The sequence below is a fragment of the Brachypodium distachyon genome, chromosome 1, assembly GCF_000005505.3.
Source record: "Brachypodium distachyon strain Bd21 chromosome 1, Brachypodium_distachyon_v3.0, whole genome shotgun sequence".
Taxonomy (NCBI): Eukaryota; Viridiplantae; Streptophyta; class Magnoliopsida; order Poales; family Poaceae; genus Brachypodium; species Brachypodium distachyon.
Genome location: NC_016131.3, coordinates 54,011,100 through 54,031,862, shown reverse-complemented (window position 1 = coordinate 54,031,862; position 20,763 = coordinate 54,011,100). Strand labels below are relative to the sequence as shown.

Here is a 20,763-nt window from a genome sequence, read left to right as displayed (position 1 = left end):
GGGATGCGAAGCTTATGTAAAAAGGCTACAACCTGATAAGCTCGAACCCAAGTCGGAAAAATGCGTCTTCATAGGATACCCTAAAGAAACAATTGGGTACACCTTATATCACAGATCCGAAGGAAAAGTGTTTGTCGCTAAGAACGGGTCCTTTCTAGAGAAGCAGTTTCTCTCGAAAGAAGTGAGTGGGAGGAAGGTAGAGCTCGATGAGGTTATTGAACCTTCTCTCGAATTTGAGTGTAGCGCAGCACCAGAAACTGTTCCCGTGCATCCTGCATCAGCAAGAGAGAAAGCTAATGATAATGATCATGAAGTTTTGAATGAGACAACTACTGAACTTCGCAGGTCGACGAGAACACGTAATATTCCTGATTGGTACAATGTTCGTGTCATGAATGTCATGTTGTTGGACAACGATGAACCTGCGAATTATGAGGAAGCGATGATGAGCCCAGACTCCGAAAAATGGTTAGAAGCCATGAAATCCGAAATGGGATCCATGTATGAAAACCAAGTATGGACTTTGGTAGACTTACCGAATGACCGAAAGGCCGTTGAGAACAAATGGATTTTCAAGAAGAAAACAGATGCTGATGGAAATGTTACCGTCTATAAAGCTCGACTTGTCGCAAAAGGTTTTCGACAAATTCAAGGAGTTGACTACGATGAGACTTTCTCACCCGTAGCGATGCTAAAGTCTGTTCGGATTATGTTAGCAATTGCTGCATTTTTCGATTACGAAATCTGGCAGATGGATGTCAAAACCGCGTTCCTTAATGGTCACATTGAGGAAGAGTTATACATGGTTCAGCCCAAAGGTTTTGTCAATCCTAAGGATGCTAATAAGGTATGCAAACTTCAGCGTTCCATTTATGGGCTGAAGCAAGCATCTCGGAGTTGGAATCTCCATTTTGATAAGGTGATCAAAGGGTTTGGATTTGTCCAAACTCACGGAGAAGCTTGTATTTACAAGAAAGTGAGTGGGAGCTCTGTAGCATTTCTAATACTGTATGTGGATGACATATTGCTGATTGGGAATGATATAGAACTTCTTAAAAGTGTTAAAGGCTATTTGAATAAAAGTTTTTCAATGAAAGACCTTGGTGAAGCAGCTTACATATTAGGCATCAAGATTTATAGAGATAGATCAAGACGCCTGATAGGACTTACACAAAGTACATACCTTGACAAAGTTTTGAAAAGGTTCAAAATGGATCAAGCAAAGAAAGGGTTCTTGCCCATGTTGCAAGGTAAGATATTGAGTAAGACTCAGTGTCCAGCTTCGGCAGAAGATAGAGAAAAGATGAATAGTATCCCCTATGCCTCAGCCATAGGCTCTATTATGTATGCCATGCTGTGTACTAGACCAGACGTGTGTCATGCTGTTAGTTTGACTAGCAGGTACCAAAGTGATCCAGGAGTGGAACACTGGACAGCAGTTAAGAATATCCTTAAGTACCTAAAAAGGACTAAAGAAATGTTTCTCGTTTATGGAGGTGACGAACAGCTCGTCGTAAAGGGTTACGTCGATGCTAGTTTTGACACTGATCCGGATGACTCTAAGTCTCAATCCGGATACGTATTTATTTTGAATGGTGGTGCAGTTAGCTGGAGGAGTTCCAAGCAGAGCGTTGTGGCAGCATCAACAACTGAAGCGGAATATGTGGCTGCTTCAGAAGCGGCACAGGAAGGAGTTTGGATGAAGAAGTTCATATCTGAACTTGGTGTGGTTCCGAGTGCGTTGGATCCCATGGACATCTATTGTGACAACACTGGCGCCATAGCCAACGCCAAGGAGCCGAGGTCTCACAAGAATTCCAAGCATATTAAACGCCGGTTTCACACTATTCGTGAATATGTCAAGGATGGTGACATAAAGATTTGCAAAGTACATACGGATCTGAATGTCGCAGACCCGTTGACTAAACCTCTTCCACGAGCAAAACATGATCAACACCAAGACTCCATGGGTGTTAGATTTATTACAATGTAAACTAGATTATTGACTCTAGTGCAAGTGGGAGACTGTTGGAAATATGCCCTAGAGGCAATAATAAATTTGTTATTATCATATTTCATTGTTCTTGATAAATGTTTATTGCCCATGCTATAATTGTATTGATTGGAAACTCAAATACATGTGTGGATAAATAAACAAATACCGTGTCCCTAATACGCCTCTACTAGATTAGCTCGTTGATTAAAGATGGTTAAGGTTTCCTAACCATAGACATGTGTTGTCATTTAATAACGAGATCATATCATTAGGAGAATGATGTGATGGACAGACCCAAACCTAAACATAGCTTTTGATCGTGTCACTTAAGTTTAAGTTGCTTATGTTTTATTATGTCAAGTATTATTTCTTTAGACCATGAGATCATGCCACTCCCTAGTACCGGAAGAATACTTTGTGGGCATCAACCGTCATCTCGTAACTGGGTGATCATAAAGGTGTTTTTCAGGTATCCCAGAAGGTGCTTGTTGGGTTGTATGGATCAAGACTGGGATTTGTCACTCCTTATGACGGAGAGATATCTCTGGGCCCTCTCGGTAATATAACATCTTAATGAGCTTGCAAGCATGCGACTAATGTGTTTAGTTGCGGGGGTATTATATTACGGAACGAGTAAAGAGAACTTGCCGGTAACGAGATTAAACTAGGTATGGCGATACCGACGATCAAATCTCGGGCAAGTAATATATCGCGAGACAAAGAGAATTGGATACTGGATTAATTGAATCCTCGACATAGTGGTTCAACCGATGAGATCTTCGTGGAATATGTGGGGACTATTATGGACATCCAGGTCCCGCTATTGGTTATTGATATTTGATCATGTCCACATGTTCTCGAACCCGTAGGGTCACACACTTAACGTTTCATGTTGCTTGGGTTAGATGAGATAAATGATGATGATATCGAATTATGATTCGGAGTCTTGGATGGGATCCTAGACGCAACGAGGAGCTCCGGAATGTTCCGGAGATAAAGATTTATATATGGAAAGTTGTTTTCAGGGTTCTGGAAAGTTTGGAATATTTCCCGGTTTTGACCGGGAAGCTTCTAGAAGGTTCCGGAGGGATCCGGAGGGTTCCACCTTGAGACCCACCTATCCCTGGGCTAAATGGGCCTGTGAGGGAGCACCCTGGCCTTAATGGGCCGAGGGGCTAGCCCACAGGGCCCATGCGGCCAGGAGGAGAGTCCTGGCCGCGGGAGAGTCCTGGCCGCATGAGAGTCCTGGCCGCCGGAGAGTCCTGGCCACGAGATAGTCCTGGCCGGCCACGCCTCCTCTACCCCTATATAAATAGAAGGGGGGGCAAGGGAGAGAGACACCCCAAGCTTTCAGTTGGATCTCTCTCCCCTGAGCCCTCCTCTCCTCCTCTTTTCACGCGCACGGCGTAGCCCTGCCCGTGAGAATATTCACCATAGTCATCACGCCGTCGTGCTGCCGGGATCTCGTCTACCTCTCCCTCTCGCTTGCTGGATCGAGGAAGGAGGAGACAACGTGAAGCTGAACGTGTGGATACCAAGGAGGTGCTGTCCGTTCGGCACTGAGATTGATCTCATTGAAAGTTCCACTACACCAACAACGATCTCGTGATCGTAACGCTTAGCGGTCTACGAGGGTATGGTGTTCATGATCCCTCTCGTTACATACATCTAGTATATATATTCTTGGGTTTTCTTCCGCACTTCTCCTAGGAAAATTTTTGTTTCCTATGCAACGAACCTAACATGAACAACCCCCCATCCCCATTACGACTCCATCCCCCCTCACGGTTGGTGTAGATCGGAACACGCAGTAACTTCTTTGTGCAGTATGCATGTCATTCATTGATAACTTATATTTGTTGGTGCCAGAACTATATTTTCATATTGTCTTGTACTCCTAATTATGCCTCTCATCGTTACCATGTTTCATCGTTGTGAGTAGTTCTTTGGGCTCCTGACTTCGTGAGGACATGTTTAACATCAGTGCACTACTACAGAAAGACTTATCAGTAACGGTCGGTGCCGCCGTTGCTAACTTCGTGTTACTGATGATAGGTATCACATCATCAGTAACGAGTTACTGATGTATATATACATCAGTGGCGGGCGGGCCGACACGACCGTTACTGATGTATTTGCTCGACACTGATACATTTTCGGTATTTTAAAAAATAATTAAAACCACAGAAAATACACAGGAAATACACAGAATTGTATATACAGCACAGCACGGATTGTATATACAGCACAACACATAAAAATACATATAAAGCCGCATCACATCACAGCAGAACACATCACATCACATCATTTAAACCATACAAATGTATATAAAGCCGCATCACTTAAAACATATAAAGAATACGAAAGTATCTCACTTCACGACATTGATTACGAAGTGTCAAAATTTCATAGAAGCATAATTACAAAGTGTCAAAATTTCATAGAAGCATATAAAGAATACAAATGTATCTCATTTCAAGTTAGGTCCTAATGTTGTGGGTGAACCCTAGACACCACTTGTTTCACGCGTTCGTAGAAGTCCCCACCAACCTTGATGACCTCATTGTTGATGAGATGGGCGAACTCCCTTTGAATGTTATACACGACCCATTTAGGTCGGTGTCCCATTGTCATTCGGGGCCGCGGGCCGCCAGTACTCTTCCATCGCCGCGACTGACCCCTTCCACTCAGGCTTGAACATGCTGGCATTCTTCATAAGGATGTGACAGCAGTAGTAGACACAGAACACACTGCCGGGCGACTGTTGCTGGCAAGGGAACCTGTGGTTGTGGTGAGGCTCGTCTTTATATCTTTTACCAGCTAGTTTTCCCTTGGTCGCCACTTTCCAGGCAGTGTTAATGAGTGATTTGATGGGTTTTCAGAACCTACCTCGAACACCCTTCTTCGGAAGTAGTGAATCGAAGTAGTACACCACGGACCAAGACAAACAAATGAGTAGTGTGACCCAATGGTCTCTATTTTCAAAAGAAACAAATTTTAGTATTTAAGGGTGTATAAGAAAGACTGAATTAGAAAAAACAAACAGCTTCATATATAAAATTGAACTTACTCCAAATTAAAGAAGAAGAGAATAAAGTCGTGGTCCGCGTATTTCTCGAGACATGCCACCAAGTATTTAGATGCAAGGGTTCTTGAGGCATCATTTTCTGGTTCAAGACCGATGTCACCGTAGTTGAATATCGCGAGGTCTAAAATGGCTACTTTTTTTACCTCCATTCGCCTCAGTTCTCTTAGTTGGTAGGCAGACCACAGCCTTAAGAGGTTGATATCAAGCTTTTGGCGGTTGAAGAGGTGGAACAGTTCGTTGAACTCCGCACCAAAGGTTATGGTTTTTATATGATTTTGCGTAAAAAGGATTGTTGAATTATTTTCTATTGTGTTGTCGTTATTCTTCAAGGGTGATGTGCCGAAGTCGACTGAACATTACTTCATCATTATTTGGCTTGCAGGATGACACCATGTTGTGTGATGAACTGAGGAGGGAACGTCGGAGTGACAAGAAACCATCTACCAAATCTTGGATTCACCGCACGTGGGAATCACCGTGGCACTAAATCTTCAGAATGGTGTGGTTAGGCTTGCATTAATATATTTTTTACTCGTGGGTTCAGTTTTTGGATATGATCACAGGTGATGTATTCTCATGGATTTTTTATAACTAACATTGGCTCTGCAATGCCCACACGAGATTGAACAGAAATTCACCTCTCTCGTAGAAGTATGTAATGAAGCAGATGCGACTAGTAAAAACACTCGCCGTAATTGGGAGCATTTGTTACTATTGATTGCAATTTTTTCTTGTCCTCAACCATATTTTGAACTTCTGAACTTTCATACAATTCTTGGTCACTCCGCAAACTTCTACAACATTCTCACTCACCGACGTCAGCATTGCTGAAGGCAGTTGCGCAAGAGGAGAAACAATCGTGAACCAACTAGGGGTACCCGTAGCATGGTTGAAGACAACCCAGGGCCTTTGACGTCGAAGGGAATCTCGGCAATCGTCTGATCGACGTCTCGGAGTACTTAGGTGGTATTGGGCTTAAAAGTCTTTAATAGGAAAAGCCCAAAGAGAAGTGCTCGGTAAATAAAAGAAAAATAGGGTGCGAAAGTGTGGCCCTGCAATTCGTGCCTCAATCCAGCCTGCTCCAAATATGGTATTTGGAATGGGCCCTTTTGTACCCTTTCAAATACCATATTAAAGACTTTTATGGTACAAAAAGGCCCATTCCATTTCAAATACCATATATGGAGGGAAGGGCCCATTCCAATTCATGCCTCAATCCAACCTGCTCCAAGTGTGGAGGGAAGGGCCCATTCCAAATACCATATTTTTTTTATAGAAAAACCTGAGGTTTCGGCATTTTTGTGAGGAGATAAAAAAAACCTAGAAACTAAAAAAACTAGGAAGTCATTGGAAACTCCAGAAAAATTCCAGAAACTAATAGAGAATCCTTGAAAAATACGGGAAACTTCCAGAAATCCAAGGAAGAGTTCCGGGACCCTTTGGACTTTTTTTTGGCGCTGGTGAAATTTTGGGCATTTAGGGGGAATTTTCCAACCCACAAGAAATAAAGCAAAAGCTACGGAGTCTTCCCAAAATTAAGCCGGATACATATTCCCAATGACTCTAGCTCAAGGGGCTGCTGATTTTGTAAAATTAGATGTCTTATATTCCTCCGATCCTAATTTCTTGTCGTTGTTTTAGTGTCAATTTCAAACCAAAACAACGAAAAGAATTTAGTGAGTATATGCATGTGTAAAATAAAACACGTAAGGTCAAACGATAAAATCCGCTGTATACGCACAGCTAAGCCTGAGATTTGTATACATACATCACTAATCTATACACACTGCGCATGCGGCGTGCATGCATGGAGAAGAAGTAATTGGTTAATTCCTCGAACTCCTTTGACTATTATCAAGAAATAGTAGCGAATTAACAATTGATCCTGTCGCGTGTACGCTTTAGAGATGCAAACGGGACGACATTAGTAGCTAGCATATTATTAATCATGTCACGTGTGTAGGCATTGGAACGGATATTAGTAGTAGCAAATTACTGTCGCGTGTACAAAAGAAAAGTACTTCGGTGCCCTCTCGCCTACTGCCTCCCTAGCTCTAATATTTTTAGAGAAGGGTACGTAGTACTATCATTTTCCGTTATACCCAGCACACTGGTACGTACAGCGCCATGGCATCACCAGAGAGAGCGCTGGAGTGGGACAAGAGCTAGCGCCACATGCTGCTTTGCCGGGTTTCTCTGGGACCGATGCGGAGCACGTCCTGCGTGTTGTGTGCCCGCTCTGGCCTCTGGCACGGACGAAATTAACCTTACGAACAAAAAAAAGGGGCACAGAGGACCTCGAAATCAATGGTAGATATGACCACGCACTCCTCGTTCGGTACTAAAATTGTGGAATACTATGCCACAATAAAAAGGCCCTTCAAACAATCCTGTAGCGTGTACGCGTTAGAGACGCGCGCAAACGCAGAAGATTGACCCGGCCGACCGACCAGCAGCCCCGGCAGCTTGCAATGCTCCCTTACGCGACGGCTGCAGAGGCAGCGGCGGCGCTTGGGCGGGCGATGACGGCGGCCGAGGCGGCGTGGTTCGGCTACTCGGCGGCGGTGCCTGACCGGTGGCTTTACTGCCACAACGTCCCAATCTTGCTTGTCGTCTACACTCTGGCCCCGCTCCCCCTAGCTCTGCTCGAGCTCCGTAGCACGGGCGACGCAAACGCCAGCTCGCTTATACACAAGTACAAGCTGCAGCCGAGGGTGCGCCTCTCGCCGGCGGCCTTCCTCCGCTGCTACCTCGACACCGCTCGTGTCTTGCTCCTCTCCGTCGGCCCGCTCAGCCTCGTCTCCTACCCTGTCGCCGAGGTACCGTTTCTAAACAGAAGATGTTTGAGCTTTATCCTGAATTAAAATTTTGAAAGTTTGACCGAATTCAGAGAAACTATACTAATATCTACAATATCAAGCAAGTATGGTACGAAGATACATCACATGAATTTCAGAAAACAAATTTGAAGTTGGCAGATTTCTCTATAGATTTGGTCAAATTTTAAATTTTAACAAATTTGACTTAGGACAAAACAAAAACCTCTGATATTAACAAAGTGTGGGTAGATACTATACTAACTGGCATGTGTAGCTACGCCCTAACATTTAACGGTTAGCATTTTGGATCATCCATTAATTAGATGGTGGGGATCCGGACCGGGTTGCCGCTGCCATCGGTGGGGGAAATGGCAGCGCAACTTGTGGTGTACCTGCTGGTGGAGGACTATCTCGGTTACTGGATGCACAGGCTGCTGCATACCAAGTGGGGCTACGACAAGATCCACCACGTCCACCATGAGTTCACGGCCCCTATGGGCTACGCCGCACCGTATGCGCACTGGGCGGAGGTCCTCATCCTCGGCGTACCCGCTTTTGCAGGCCCGGCCATCGTGCCGTGCCACATGACCACCTTTTGGCTCTGGTTCGTCCTGCGCCACATCGAGGCCATCGACACTCACAGCGGGTAAACTAATTTAGTTCTCAATACAATTTTGATTTAATGTAAAACTACAATTTTAATCAGGTTCACTTGAACTACATGAAAAAAGATTATATGTGTTAGTACATAGACGCTGCATGAGTATGGCTAGCTTCCATCCTCTGTGTAGTCTCATTGAACAAAGAGAAGTAATTGATGCAGGTTCAGCTTCCCGCTCAACCCGACCAAGTTTATCCCGTTCTACGGAGGGGCAGAACACCATGACTACCATCACCGTGTAGGGGGCCAAAGTCAGAGCAACTTCTCTACTATTTTCACCTTCTGTGATTATTTGTATGGGACAGATAAAGTAAGAATGTTATATTCTCTTACGCAAATATCACGCTGATTTAGACAAAGAAAATGATATTACCTCCGATCCATAATAAATGTTTCAGATTTAGTATAACTTTGTACTAAACCTGAAACCCTTATTATGGATCGATCGGAAGGAGTACTGTACATCACCGTCATTATTCTGACATTCAAAATGCTGTTTTCTTCTTTCAGGGCTACAGATACCATAAGGCCAGCCTAGGAAAGGTACATACATGCGTGCATGCGTGCCTGCCCTACGTCACATGAACTTGATTTCCCATCGTATAATGAACATACATAGTACTTATAATGTAGTTAAACCGGTAACGTGTAAATATATAGCTGCAGGAGATGATAGAGTAACGTGTCGACAAAGGAGAAGCGAACGATTTCGAGGGCGGGACGCCACTACTGTACTACTTTAGGCCGGCCGGCCTGTCCCACAGGCTCTTGCTGATGAAATGCCCGTTCTTGCGCTCGTGTGTGTGTTGTGATCATCATCTGTCGTCTGCAGAGCCCATGCATATGTTGCAACGCCCCGAATAACCGATCGATCTTGTATAAATTGATGGAACTCGTCGTGTGTGTTTATCTTTGGTGTCGTTCAAAGATTATTTTCTAGAATACGGTGTCGTTCAAAGATGACTAATTAAAGCCAACAGAAGTACAGGACAATGGTAACACAGAGAATCAAGTTGCTACTTTTAGGGCTTAGCAGCTGACCGACGCCACGGCCGTGATGGACACCTTCTAGCTCATCGTGAGGCCTCGTCAATTTTCTAAATGCGAGATTTTACTGAATGAGTAGAGGGGTTTCAAATTCTTGGTCGAAGAAAGAAAACTGAATAGGGTAATCTGGCAAAAAAATCACTATGTGGAATAAGTTTGGTGTTTCGCCAAATAGTGTAATTAAGCGGGAAGAACTTCTGTCTAATGTTGTGAGAGATGTCAAAGTAGGAGATAGAAAACAGAATTTGCTGTAAAAACAAATACGGAGTACGTATCAATTATCATCAAAGAAAAATATCCGTCCTCGTTTTCCCCAACTGGTTCCATCGCCAAATACCGGCCCTCCTCTCCCGTCTTGTCTCCCGACACTGAAATCTTCTTGAAACCAGAACGGAATTATATGATGAAATTTCCAAAACTTAGTAAAACCGAAATGAAATCTTAATTCATTCAGTTTATTTTTTTCCTTTCACAGGGCACATGAACGCAGGTGGTCATATTTTATACTTGCATCAGATCTTTTCAGTAGTTCCTGACAACAACATACAGTGAAACAGGGGAGAACAATGTACTCGCTCCATCATTCAGCATGTAGCTCTCCATAAATGGTTGTGTGCAGCGTGGATTACTGACTTCATCTGATTACACAATCCACAACAATATAACAAGAAACGAAATACAGGACACGTCACACGAGATGATCCTTACAAGTTACAGGCCAAGTTGAACAACTTGACGTTGGTGGATGTGAGTAAATCAGCTTGTTAATGACAACAAGGTCATCATCTGTGGAACCATATATCATACACACATACATTGTCAATGGACTATTTATGTAGGTCAACAGATGAATTCTCTTTTAGGACCTCACTTTGGCGAGCCTTTCCCTTATCTTGTCAAGCTCGTCATCGTCATCATGAACCGCTTCCGCTACAGCAGTTCTCTGCACATGCATGGTGCGAGATCCTTATAAGACTCTACTAGAAACCAAAAGGCCTTAAATTGCAAAACGAGCAGGCATTGGTGAGTTCTGTTACCTCTACAGGTTCACTTGTCGAAGGTTGCGTGACTTTCTGTTTTTGTTTCCGGACAGCGTCGGGTAGCTCGGAAGCAGTCTCCCCTGCAATTGCGGAGAGGACCTTATCAACCTCCTCTTCAATCTCTTCTTCGATGTCCTCATTGTCCAGCGCTGAATCGACAGCATCATTTACCATTTCTTCCATTACACCAGCCTGCATCACAGCAACCATGAAGCCATAACTGGTACAAGTACAAATTACAGGAGCAACCTTTGAAAGAGGGACAGATCTTGTATACCTTTGTCATCTCTTTGCTGAATTCTTGCATAGTGGCAGCTACCTCAGGGGCTTTCATAAGGTTGTTGACAAGTTTCATCACTTCCGTGCTCTTGGACAAATGTCCTACTGTCCTGGTAGTAGCTGAAAGATTACATAACATGACAGATCATTAATTAGTACAAACCTCAATTAAGAATTCAATTATATAGCCAGAAGGAAGTAGGTCCTACTCCTGTGGTAAACAAAACCATTCTGGTTACAGAAGTTCTTATTCTTCTACTTCTAAAATGACATCTTTTAAATAAAAAGGCTTCTAAAATGCCGTAGCCCGTAGGTTATTTCAGCTCAAGCCATAGGATTCATGAACTGACCAGTATGTTAGTATATTCAGGAGCAGCTGTAATTTAGAACACACGGTCAACAAACTACTATTTTGCACATTACATTTAAGAATCGAGTCAGATAAACCTAGCTTAAGTTTCAGTTCCTGATTCACATAAACTTCAACTCAAGAACAGGAGAAGTGTAATTTCACAACTCGGTGAGTTTCAGCCACATCTATGAAGACTATTTACAAACAAAGCTGTCTAGAAAAAGAAGCACAGTGAAAAAAGATTTCAGAACTTGTGTAACATGAAAATCACATCAGTGTCTCATTTTACCATATCAATATGCTATCAATATACCAATTTAGAAGTATAACAGAGGCGAGGATGAACTAGACATGGACACATGGTTCATTACCGACGATTTCGCCGAGGTGCATGGAGATGGAGTTGAGCTGGGCCTTGTTCTCGTAGAGGCGGTTGACCGCCTTCCTGGACCGCACCACCTCCTTGGCCAGCGCCTTCACGGATCACCATTCATCAACGAACAGAGGAATCCACACAAATATTATTCGCATCGCTCGCTCTCCAGCCAGTCCAATCGATCGACGGCCGGGTCTCACAGAAGGGAGGAAGCATATACCTTGGCTGATCCGATGTCGTCGCGCTTGGCGGCCTCCCTGATTGCCTTCTCCACCTTCTTCTCCTCCTTCTGGACATCTGGGTGCATCACCCCCCAAAGACCCAGCCGAGCGAAGTAGCACCATCAGTTCATCATCATCATCTAGAGCTCTGGAATGAATCGAATCGGGGAGTAGGGTGAAGAAGGAGGAACCTCGGATCTGGCGCTCGATGTTGCGGCCCTCGTTGCGGAGGCGGCGCTGCCACTCGCGCAGCTGCTGCTGCGGCGTCGGCTTCGGCTTCAGGAGGCTCTTCACCGCCTCCATCTCCGGGGCTGCTGCTCCGCTCGATCGATCGGAGGCAGACGCGGAAGCAATTCGTGAGTAGTTGCTGTGGGGATTCTGCTGCTGCGAGGGAGAGACAGAGCAGGAATCTGGGCTGGGCCCCATGGGCTGGGCTTCGGTATAAATTGGACTTCGATTATTTTCAACCTCATGGACCCCGTGGAATTGGAGTTCTAATGGGCTCTAGAGGTTGACAAGAATGGCTAAGTAGGCCTCATGGGCTCCAGAGGTTGACAAATTCTGAGCCAGACGTGCTGGGCTTTAGGTCAATATTTGTCAGTTGCCAGTATACTGTAACCACCGTGTCAGAAGAAAAAGGAGAGATTCGTGTTTTTTTTCATCTTCTTCGTCGGTTCTGTGATGATTCAATGGAGGGGTGTGTCCCCATCCACCGTGCGTTCAATGATGTCAAGTTCTCACCCGCTGGTGTGGGCGGCTCAGTAAGATCTACAATGTTAGTTCAGCTTATGCAGATTTGGTTTTCTACTGTTTTGTTATCAGAGATTAGGAGAAATATCAAGATGCGGATGTCGCATCTAAAGAAGTTTGCTTCAATGATTTTTCATGTAACTTTCGGTTTATCCGAAATTTTGGTTGTCGTTTTAGTTTTTGGATCAGTTGTACTCAGTGTTCAATAAATAAAGCCAGATTGATGTTCTAAAAAAAATCTCTTAGAATGAAAAACAATGAGATAAATGCACCCACAATCCTATTATTATTAAGTTGTTGTCATTTTAGTTCTAAAATTATTAAATTACACACTTAAGTCCTAATTTTATTTTAATTGACTCACGTGAGGTCAAAAGCTGGTTTTGGCGCATTTGACCCCCTACGTGACTCGTGGACCAGGTACACATCAGCAAGGGGGCTCGCAGATCACAACCAATGGCAATGTAATTTAGCAGAAACCCCCTTGCGGATGGGAAATGAGGGGAGAAATAAGAGAGATGGCCTATCCGTGAGAGGGTTTCTGCTAAATTATATTACCATTTGTTATGGTATATGGGCCTCTTGCTGATGTGTATCTGGTCAACGAGCCATTTAGGCGGGTCAAATGCGTGAGAACCAGCTTAAGACCTCGCGTGAGCCACTTAAAATTAAATTAGGAGCTAAGTATGCAATTTCATAATTTTAGGAGTAAAGTGACACCAACTCAATAATAGTTGGACCGCGGGTGCATTTAACTCGAAAACAATATGTGAAACTTACACAATTGTGGATCAAGACATCCATGCAAAACCGGGGAAACAAAACAATTGATCCTATCTGGTGGAGAGCATTCAACTGAAAAGATCAGATGATTTGGAAGCTCAATAGTTCCGGTATCTAAACTTCACGGGCTCTTCATGTTGTTAATTTTAGAGGAATTTCGACTATATATGTGCCTATTCTCTGGGGCATAGACCCCCATCGCGAGATCTGGCAGCAGGGAGGGGACCATCGGCACGGCGGGAACTTATCGGTGGCGGTGGAGGAGGAGGGGAAGCAGTGGGCGCGAGCTGAAATTTTCCTCCTGCCAAGGTAGCCTGTGCAATGCGGTATGCCCACCAAATGGATCTCTGTCCCGCCTATATGGGGATTTTTGGCTCGTCATCGGTTCGGGGATCCGAGAACTTTTCTCGGATCGGGGAGTTTTTGCGGAACCTGTCGGGTCGTTTTTTCCTCCCTGAACCCCCAAACTGGAGATTTTTATTCGGATCGAGGCTGTTTGCGGAATCCACTAGAGATGCTCTAATACCGTTTTGGATGGAGTAAGGAACCATTGGTGTTCGGCTCCAACGGTTAAAGGATAAAAAGTATAGGGAAAAACCATAAGATCATTTACGTACTTTTTGACAAGTTGAGAGGGCAAAAATAAAATTTCCCTAATGCTATATTCTCTGATACTTGCACACGTACTGTCTCGTCAATGACACAACTAAGCACAAATTTAATGGTGCTCTGCTCTTGTCATCTTGTGCTTCCTTTCTGCTACTTTTGTGCTTTCCTTTGTACTTGTGTACTTAGTGGGTTTAGTCCGTGATGGATTAACTCCGATCAATTGAGAATTCGGGACCGACCTGGTTTCGGAGTCCAGGCGCGCGGCGGCGACGACCAAAACGCCCGCGGAGCGCGGAGGCACGCGCGGGGACGAGGACTTCACATCGGAGTGACCAGGATTACCTCGCCCGGATGTGTAGTCCCACACGGCCGGCGTAATCTTGGGCTGCCTAGTATAAATACGGGCACACCGCACCGATTACTCGCCGGGCCACGTCGCACTGGCCTGTAACCCAAGCGGGGGCATTAAGGTGGTGGGATGATACACCAGGCGTGGAGGTGCATCGTAGTGGCCGTGTTCTATCGGTGCAGCATGTGCAGAGGGCGCCCCTTCGCCGGCACCAGAAGAAATCACCGAGCCCGACCGGAGAACGGAGAAAGGCCCAAGCTGCAGCGGATCCTCCGATCGCATGTTTAGTCCCACACGGCCCGATTAATCAGGGAACACAACATTTAAATAGACGCGCACGAAACAACTTCTCGCCGGGCCACGTCGCACTGGTCTGTAACCCAAGCGGGGGCATTAAGGTGGTGGGATACCCCAGGCGTGGAGGTGCATCGTAGTGGCTATGTTCCATCGGTGCAACAAGTGCAGAGGCCGCCCGTTCGCCGGCGCTCACGCGCCGACTCGGTAGGCCCCTGTACGCACTCCTGATGCAGACGGGAGTCACGCGCTGCTGGCATGCCGAGCAGCAACGGGCACCCGTTGAGCGATGGGTGGAACTCGCTAGGTCCGTGCACCCCTTCGTTTGGCAAAACCACCACCTTTTGTCGTTCAGTTATTTTTTCCTATTTTTTTTGAAACTTTCCGCTACGGGCTACATGAGGATTCATGTTCACATATCTACTTATCTTTGTCAAGGTTCTATTTTTTACCTCTACGAAGAATTATGCCATGTACTCTAATAATTGCACGCGTACTCGGTACTCACATCAACAGATCAATTGAGCTATGGGTGGAACTGGCTAGGTCCGTGCACCCCTTCGCTTTGCAAAACCACCAATTCTTTTGCTATTTGCAGTTTCACCAGTCTAACAGACACATAAGTTCACTTCAAACTGTCGCAATTTGAGTAATTTCACAGAACCCTAATTTTTAACGATTCAAGAGATTTTGACAGTAATTCAATGAGGATGAGTGTACGCGCGTGTTGTGAGCGTCTGCGTTTGTACTGTGCTTTTCTAAAAAAAATGTGAGATTTTTTAGAAGGTCGAGAATTGCTGTCTTGGACCAGCATTTTTTCATACAATTATACCTGGCTAGGATTTAGGGTTGTGCTGCTTATAAGCTGTGCTAAAATCGAGTTCCTTGTTGCTTCATCTAGCTGCTGTGGTCCTAAAAATTACTCCTTCTGATACTAAATTCTTGAATCAAATTTGTCCAAATATGAATGTAATATATTCTTAAAAAGCGTCCAGATACATGTAATATTTTGACAACAATTTAGGATCGGAGGGAATACCGGTTTAGAAAGCAAAACGAACTGGCCCATACTTGTCGGTCTTGTGTGCCAATAATAAGACTCAGAGAATTCGCATTTTTTTTGTTTGAAGGAAGAGTGGCATTTACTTAGCAATCAGCATGCATGTTGCCTGACACGTTCATGTTTTTTTTTTATCAAAAGGTTTCCCTCAGTTTCATTAATGAAACCATATATAGTTATTACAAAGAGTCTTAACAAAAAAACTGGAATAAGACTACCAGCAACAGATCTCTGAGACATGATCAGGAGGATACTAGGCCTATTACACCCAATCATCTTCGCAGCTTTAGACCATCGAATGTAGAGAAGAAAACAGAGGACAAGTTCAGAGCAACATAGAAACTATGGTGACGTGAAGAACAACCATAGTCAGAAACGAGCTTGTCTCAGGCTTGAAGCCTCCTGCACAACGGCGCCCATCCTTTTGATCTAGCGAAGATCTCTGCGGCTACCTGCTTCAACTTCCTAGCAGTTTGCTGAAGCACCTTTTCCATTCCTGGTTTCTGCAATTCGGACCAAAAATCAATCCAGTGACATATCTGAAAGATAATTCCAATAGGACGTACGGCATGACATTGTCAAAACATGCTCTGTTTCTGGTTTTCCAAACAGTCCAGAAAAAAGCAGCCAATACAATTTTGACAATCTCAGTATCCTGCCTTTGAAACTGGCAAAACCACGCCCCAACCTGCCCCATAGATTGAGGTGGTTCTCCAGTGTCAAAAGCAACCTGCATAATCCCCCATATGAATCTAGCCAAAGAACATTCGAAAAACAGATGGTCAAGTGTCCCAACCCCCCCCCCCCCCCCCTGCACAAAACATGCACTGTATCACCCTGCCATCCTCTTTTTCTAAGATTCTCCTTAGTTAAAATCCTCCCCCACAGTACCAACCACAGAAAAATCTTTATCTTAGCAGGGAGTTTCATTTTCCATACCAACTTATAAATTTTCAGTGGCCTCCTAGTCTGAAGAGAGTTATACATACTCTTCACTGTGAAACCTTTTCCCCCAATCAACCATCTCACCTTATCTTGTTCATCAGATAAGGTAATGGAACATATTATAGATGCAATTTTTGCCAATCTACAGCGAGGCCCCCCCACAAACATCTCCTAAAGCATAAGTATTTTCCTTCAGATTGGACCACCTGGTGGACAGTAACCTGTTTAGAGAAGGTCAGAGTATACAATCTGGGGAAAATATCAGCTAGGCAAGATTCCCCAGTCCATAAATCCTCCCAAAACCTCGTCTGTTTTCCAGACAACACCACCCTCTTACATCTATCATAAAACAGATTCTTAACACTCATCAACCCTGCCCAGAACTGAGACACACCTCTTGTAGGACCAGCTTGAGACAAAGTTTGTTTCTTGAGATATTTAGTTCATGTACATCCAGGATTCAGAACTCCTCCGCGGCACTTGCTCACGGCTGCACGTATGTACTCCATCTTATTCTAAATTCTTGACTCAAATTTGTCAAAATATGAATATATCTATTTTTTTAAATCGTCTAGATACATGTAATATTTCGACAACAATTTAGGATCCGAGGGAGTACATGTACTACATGCATGCTTAAATTACTGATCTGGGCCTTCCCCGCGCGACGATGCCAGGTCTGATCTGCGGCAGGAGATTGAGAATTTGAGCCCTCACTAATTTCCGTCCGATTCGGAGCGCAGGACCCGCGGCGCGGCGGCGGCCATAAAAACGGCGACGCGGAGGCACCGGAGGGAGCCGAGTTTACCTCGGATTCGTTTGTACCGGCCGGATTAGAGATCGAGACCTACTCCATCGATTCGCTCGCGGCAAGCGTTTAGTCCCACACGGACAGAATTAGGCTGAACCATCCAATTCAAATACACGGTCGGGCACACAGTCCTCGCCGAGCCAGGCAGCGCTGGCTTGTCACCCGAGCGGGCGCATTAAGGTGGTGTGGATACACCTGGCGTTGGGGTGCAGTTGTAGTGGCCGTGTTCCATCGGTGCAACAAGTGCAGAGGGGCGCCCCTTCGCCGGTGCTCACGCGCCGACTCGGTAGGCCCCTGTATGCACTCGGCACCCGTTGAGCGATGGGTGGAACCAGCGCAACTGCAGTCTGCAGCCGGCGAGTTGCAAATTTGGGATGGTCTCCCAGCGAATGATTAATTCGAGGTGTTGTATTACTTAATTAGTGTTAAATCTCTATGAATATTTTCAGTTATTCACATATATAGATGATGCAGAACTATCACTCGTCAACACTTGTTGTAATTTTTTCAGCATGGTGTTATCTCATGTCATCCAGAAAGTATCTCCATGACCGTTGCATCGGCTGAAAGAATCTCCTCAAAGTTGAAATTATTGAAGAATTATTTGAGGTCAACAATGTCTCGAGAGAGGTTAAATGGTCTGGCAACATTATGCATCGAGAATACATTATTGGATGAGATCGACATCGATCCCATCATAACTGATTTTGCTTCGAAGAATGTTAGAAGAGTTTTTTTAAGGTAATATGCTTAAATTATTTAATACGTGTACTACTTTTGCATGTATTTAAGTGTTAGCGACAATATATCTTCTATGCGTATGTTCGTCGTTGTTGTTGTTGTTGTTGTTGTTGTTGTTGTTGTTGTTGTTATTATTATTATTATTATTATTATTATTATTATTATTATTATTATTATGTTTGTATTAAACGGCCGGGAGTTTAAGTTTCGCCCCAAGCCACTAAGCCGGCCCTGAACAGTCCGTTCTGAAGTGAAGTGGTATTAGTGCTTGCGCGTCATGGATTCTGCTTCGAAATACCAAATTGACTTGGTTTTTTAAATATTTTTTGAAACAAATTGACTAGTGGTCTAAAAAGGAAAGTGATACCAACTTGACAGGCTAACGTGACAATTTTCTATATCTATACCTATTTAAAAAATACGGACCGTTTCTTTCACCGTCATCTGTCAAACTTCTCAAAAAAAATTGTGGACCCCTAAGATTGCATGTATATTAGGCCTACTAAGCCGGCTGGCTCGTTACCTGCACCGAATTGGACTGGAACTCCGCGAGGGAATCCAGCACCAGCGGTATCGTTACGAGAGTCGGGCAACAACTCTGAATCTGACGAGAAAAAGATTGCTCCGTCGAAACACTACGGGAGTCAGAAGATGAGACCCGATCGGGCACCCATCGGGCAAGGGATTGAAGCCACGGCCGTCCCCTCTATGTCCCAGGCGCGGCCACGGCTGGTTCCATCTTTCGTTTCCCAGCCATGACCGTCTCCTCGTAGGGCTAAATTACACGAGGAGATGGCGAATTATTAGAAAAAGCTGATGAGACAGACTGTGAGAGAGAATGGTGGCCGCGCCTAGGACATAGTAGAGAGAACGAGAGATGATGGCCGAGTGTAGAATGGAAGATGGGAGAAGGTGCCTCGATGCCTGTCTTCTGTGAGCCTGACTGAGTGAGTTAGATGGCCAAACATGTCAAGTTGATGGGTCATCGAGTCAGGGCTACTGGGTCAATTTTGCATTTGGTCTTTATTTATTTTTTGAGTAAGTATCACAAAACCCCTAATTTCTGACGAACTGTATCACAGAAGTACATCTTTTCGTTTTCTTTTCACTTAACCCATATTTTTGGACTAATCCGTATCGCAAAATCCGTAATCTCGCTGTCAACACTGCTAATAGGAAAACTGCATGGGGGGCCCACCTGTCGGCCTCTGAAGCGAAATCTTACTTACCTTAGTAACACCTGCCCTGCCGCGGTCTTCTTCCCCAAGACCGGCAGAGCGCCGCCCGCGCCAATCCACCTGTTTGCAACCTCCCGCGCCAAGACGACGCCAGCAAAAGCAGCATGACGTCTCCAAGATCCCTCTGGCGCACTCGCCTTCATCCCCGGCTGCCCCGAGCGCCCCTTCACCGAGCTCCTCCTCCGCCGACCGCGCCTCGTCGTCGACTCGCCTCAACCGGCTTCCTCTTCCCCGACCGACCCCGCCTACGAGTTTGTGGTGAGCTTCTCCTTCTTTCCCCCTATTTCCCCCCTCGGATCCACCCCCGTAGAGCTCTGCCGTATTGGACGCTGCCGGCGAGTTTCTCCCATGAGCGTTCTACTCCCCTGCGTCATCCATGGTGGGAGCATCCCAGCCCAAACCAGGCCCGCAGCCCCGCCGCACCTGCAGTCCCTCTGCCCCGCCCAGCCGCCCTGCTGCCCCGCCGCGCCGCCCGCTCGTCGTCTCGGTCGAAGGCGAGGCCGCCACCGCCCGTCAGTTTCCCTATTAGCGCCGTTGGCAGCGAGATTTAGGGCTTTGCGATACGGTTTAGTCCAAGAATACGGGGTTAAGTGATAAAAAAAAGAAGGTGTAGTTCCGTGATACAGTTCGTCAGAAACTAGGGGTTTTGTGATATTTACTCTTATTGTTTTACATCAGGGTTCATCCGTTTATCCTTATTGCATCAAAGAGTCCACATTTCGCTAAACAAAATCAAAGAGTCCACATATTATATAATAAAAATAATATTTATTTAATTAAAATATTAACTGGGCGACCCATCAGGTATCCATGGGTATAAACATATACCCATACCCTACCCATGGCTAATCGGGCGAGCCATCGGGTATACCCATGGGCATAAATAACGACCCATATCCTACCCATTTGGCTCGGATATCCGCGGGTGAGTTGCCACATTTAATACTTGCCGGCCATATAAGACGGACTCTAGCCGCCACGCAGAGACAGGACTACGAGCAGACAGATAGCCGAGAGGCCAACGACGTTAAGTCGTCTGAACTGACCACAAGCCAGATCCGCCGAACAACTCGATCAAATAATTGGAAAAAAAATTACACGTGCACTGCCAGTTTATTAATTAGGCTTGATTTAATCTAATATTGATAAGCTCCTTCAAAAAACCAGGAAAATAAGAATAGGAATACTCAACAAAATAATCAAATGTCTGTACTCATAAACATAAATTTGTTGCCCCTTCTAACTCTTTGTTTTAACGGCTGAAGTGAGATAGTGGAGAGAACTAAAAAAATCAAGTGATT

General features: G+C 45.0%; 2 protein-coding genes across 4 annotated transcripts; one reads left to right on the top strand and one right to left on the bottom strand.

Annotated features, from left to right (window-relative positions):
* The first annotated feature begins 7,487 nt into the window (after positions 1–7,487).
* Positions 7,488–9,588, top strand: LOC100830279 (methylsterol monooxygenase 1-1). Of its 3 annotated transcripts, none has more exons than XM_024457340.1 (5): positions 7,488–7,906; positions 8,230–8,552; positions 8,730–8,877; positions 9,078–9,110; positions 9,234–9,588. In XM_024457340.1, the coding sequence occupies exons 1-5, from the start codon at positions 7,559–7,561 to the stop codon at positions 9,246–9,248; spliced, it is 867 nt and encodes a 288-aa protein (XP_024313108.1). In that variant the 5' UTR covers positions 7,488–7,558; the 3' UTR covers positions 9,249–9,588. The 3 variants fall into 3 exon arrangements, with proteins under 3 accessions (XP_024313108.1, XP_010230028.2, XP_024313107.1); XM_010231726.3 differs by having other exon boundaries at positions 9,228–9,588; XM_024457339.1 differs by having other exon boundaries at positions 9,078–9,588.
* A 578-nt stretch (positions 9,589–10,166) lies between these two features.
* Positions 10,167–12,289, bottom strand: LOC100832270 (vacuolar protein sorting-associated protein 24 homolog 1). The gene is made up of 6 exons (XM_003557427.4): positions 12,074–12,289; positions 11,882–11,958; positions 11,657–11,759; positions 10,932–11,053; positions 10,652–10,846; positions 10,167–10,557 (listed from the first exon to the last, which is right to left on the bottom strand). The coding sequence occupies exons 1-6, from the start codon at positions 12,183–12,185 to the stop codon at positions 10,474–10,476; spliced, it is 693 nt and encodes a 230-aa protein (XP_003557475.1). The 5' UTR covers positions 12,186–12,289; the 3' UTR covers positions 10,167–10,473.
* Between the last annotated feature and the right edge of the window lie 8,474 nt (positions 12,290–20,763).

Excerpts from the sequence above, each read along its gene's own strand:
- LOC100830279 (XM_024457339.1), top strand. The coding sequence starts at position 7,559 with ATGCTCCCTTACGCGACGGCTGCAGAGGCAGCGGCGGCGCTTGGGCGG. Across the intron at positions 8,553-8,729 it reads GCCATCGACACTCACAGCGG|GTTCAGCTTCCCGCTCAACC; the intron begins GTAAACTAATTT and ends TAATTGATGCAG. Across the intron at positions 8,878-9,077 it reads ATTTGTATGGGACAGATAAA|GGCTACAGATACCATAAGGC; the intron begins GTAAGAATGTTA and ends TTCTTCTTTCAG.
- LOC100832270 (XM_003557427.4), bottom strand. The coding sequence starts at position 12,185 with ATGGAGGCGGTGAAGAGCCTCCTGAAGCCGAAGCCGACGCCGCAGCAG. Across the intron at positions 11,760-11,881 it reads ACGACATCGGATCAGCCAAG|GCGCTGGCCAAGGAGGTGGT; the intron begins GTATATGCTTCC and ends TGATCCGTGAAG. Across the intron at positions 10,558-10,651 it reads CGACAAGTGAACCTGTAGAG|AGAACTGCTGTAGCGGAAGC; the intron begins GTAACAGAACTC and ends ATGCATGTGCAG.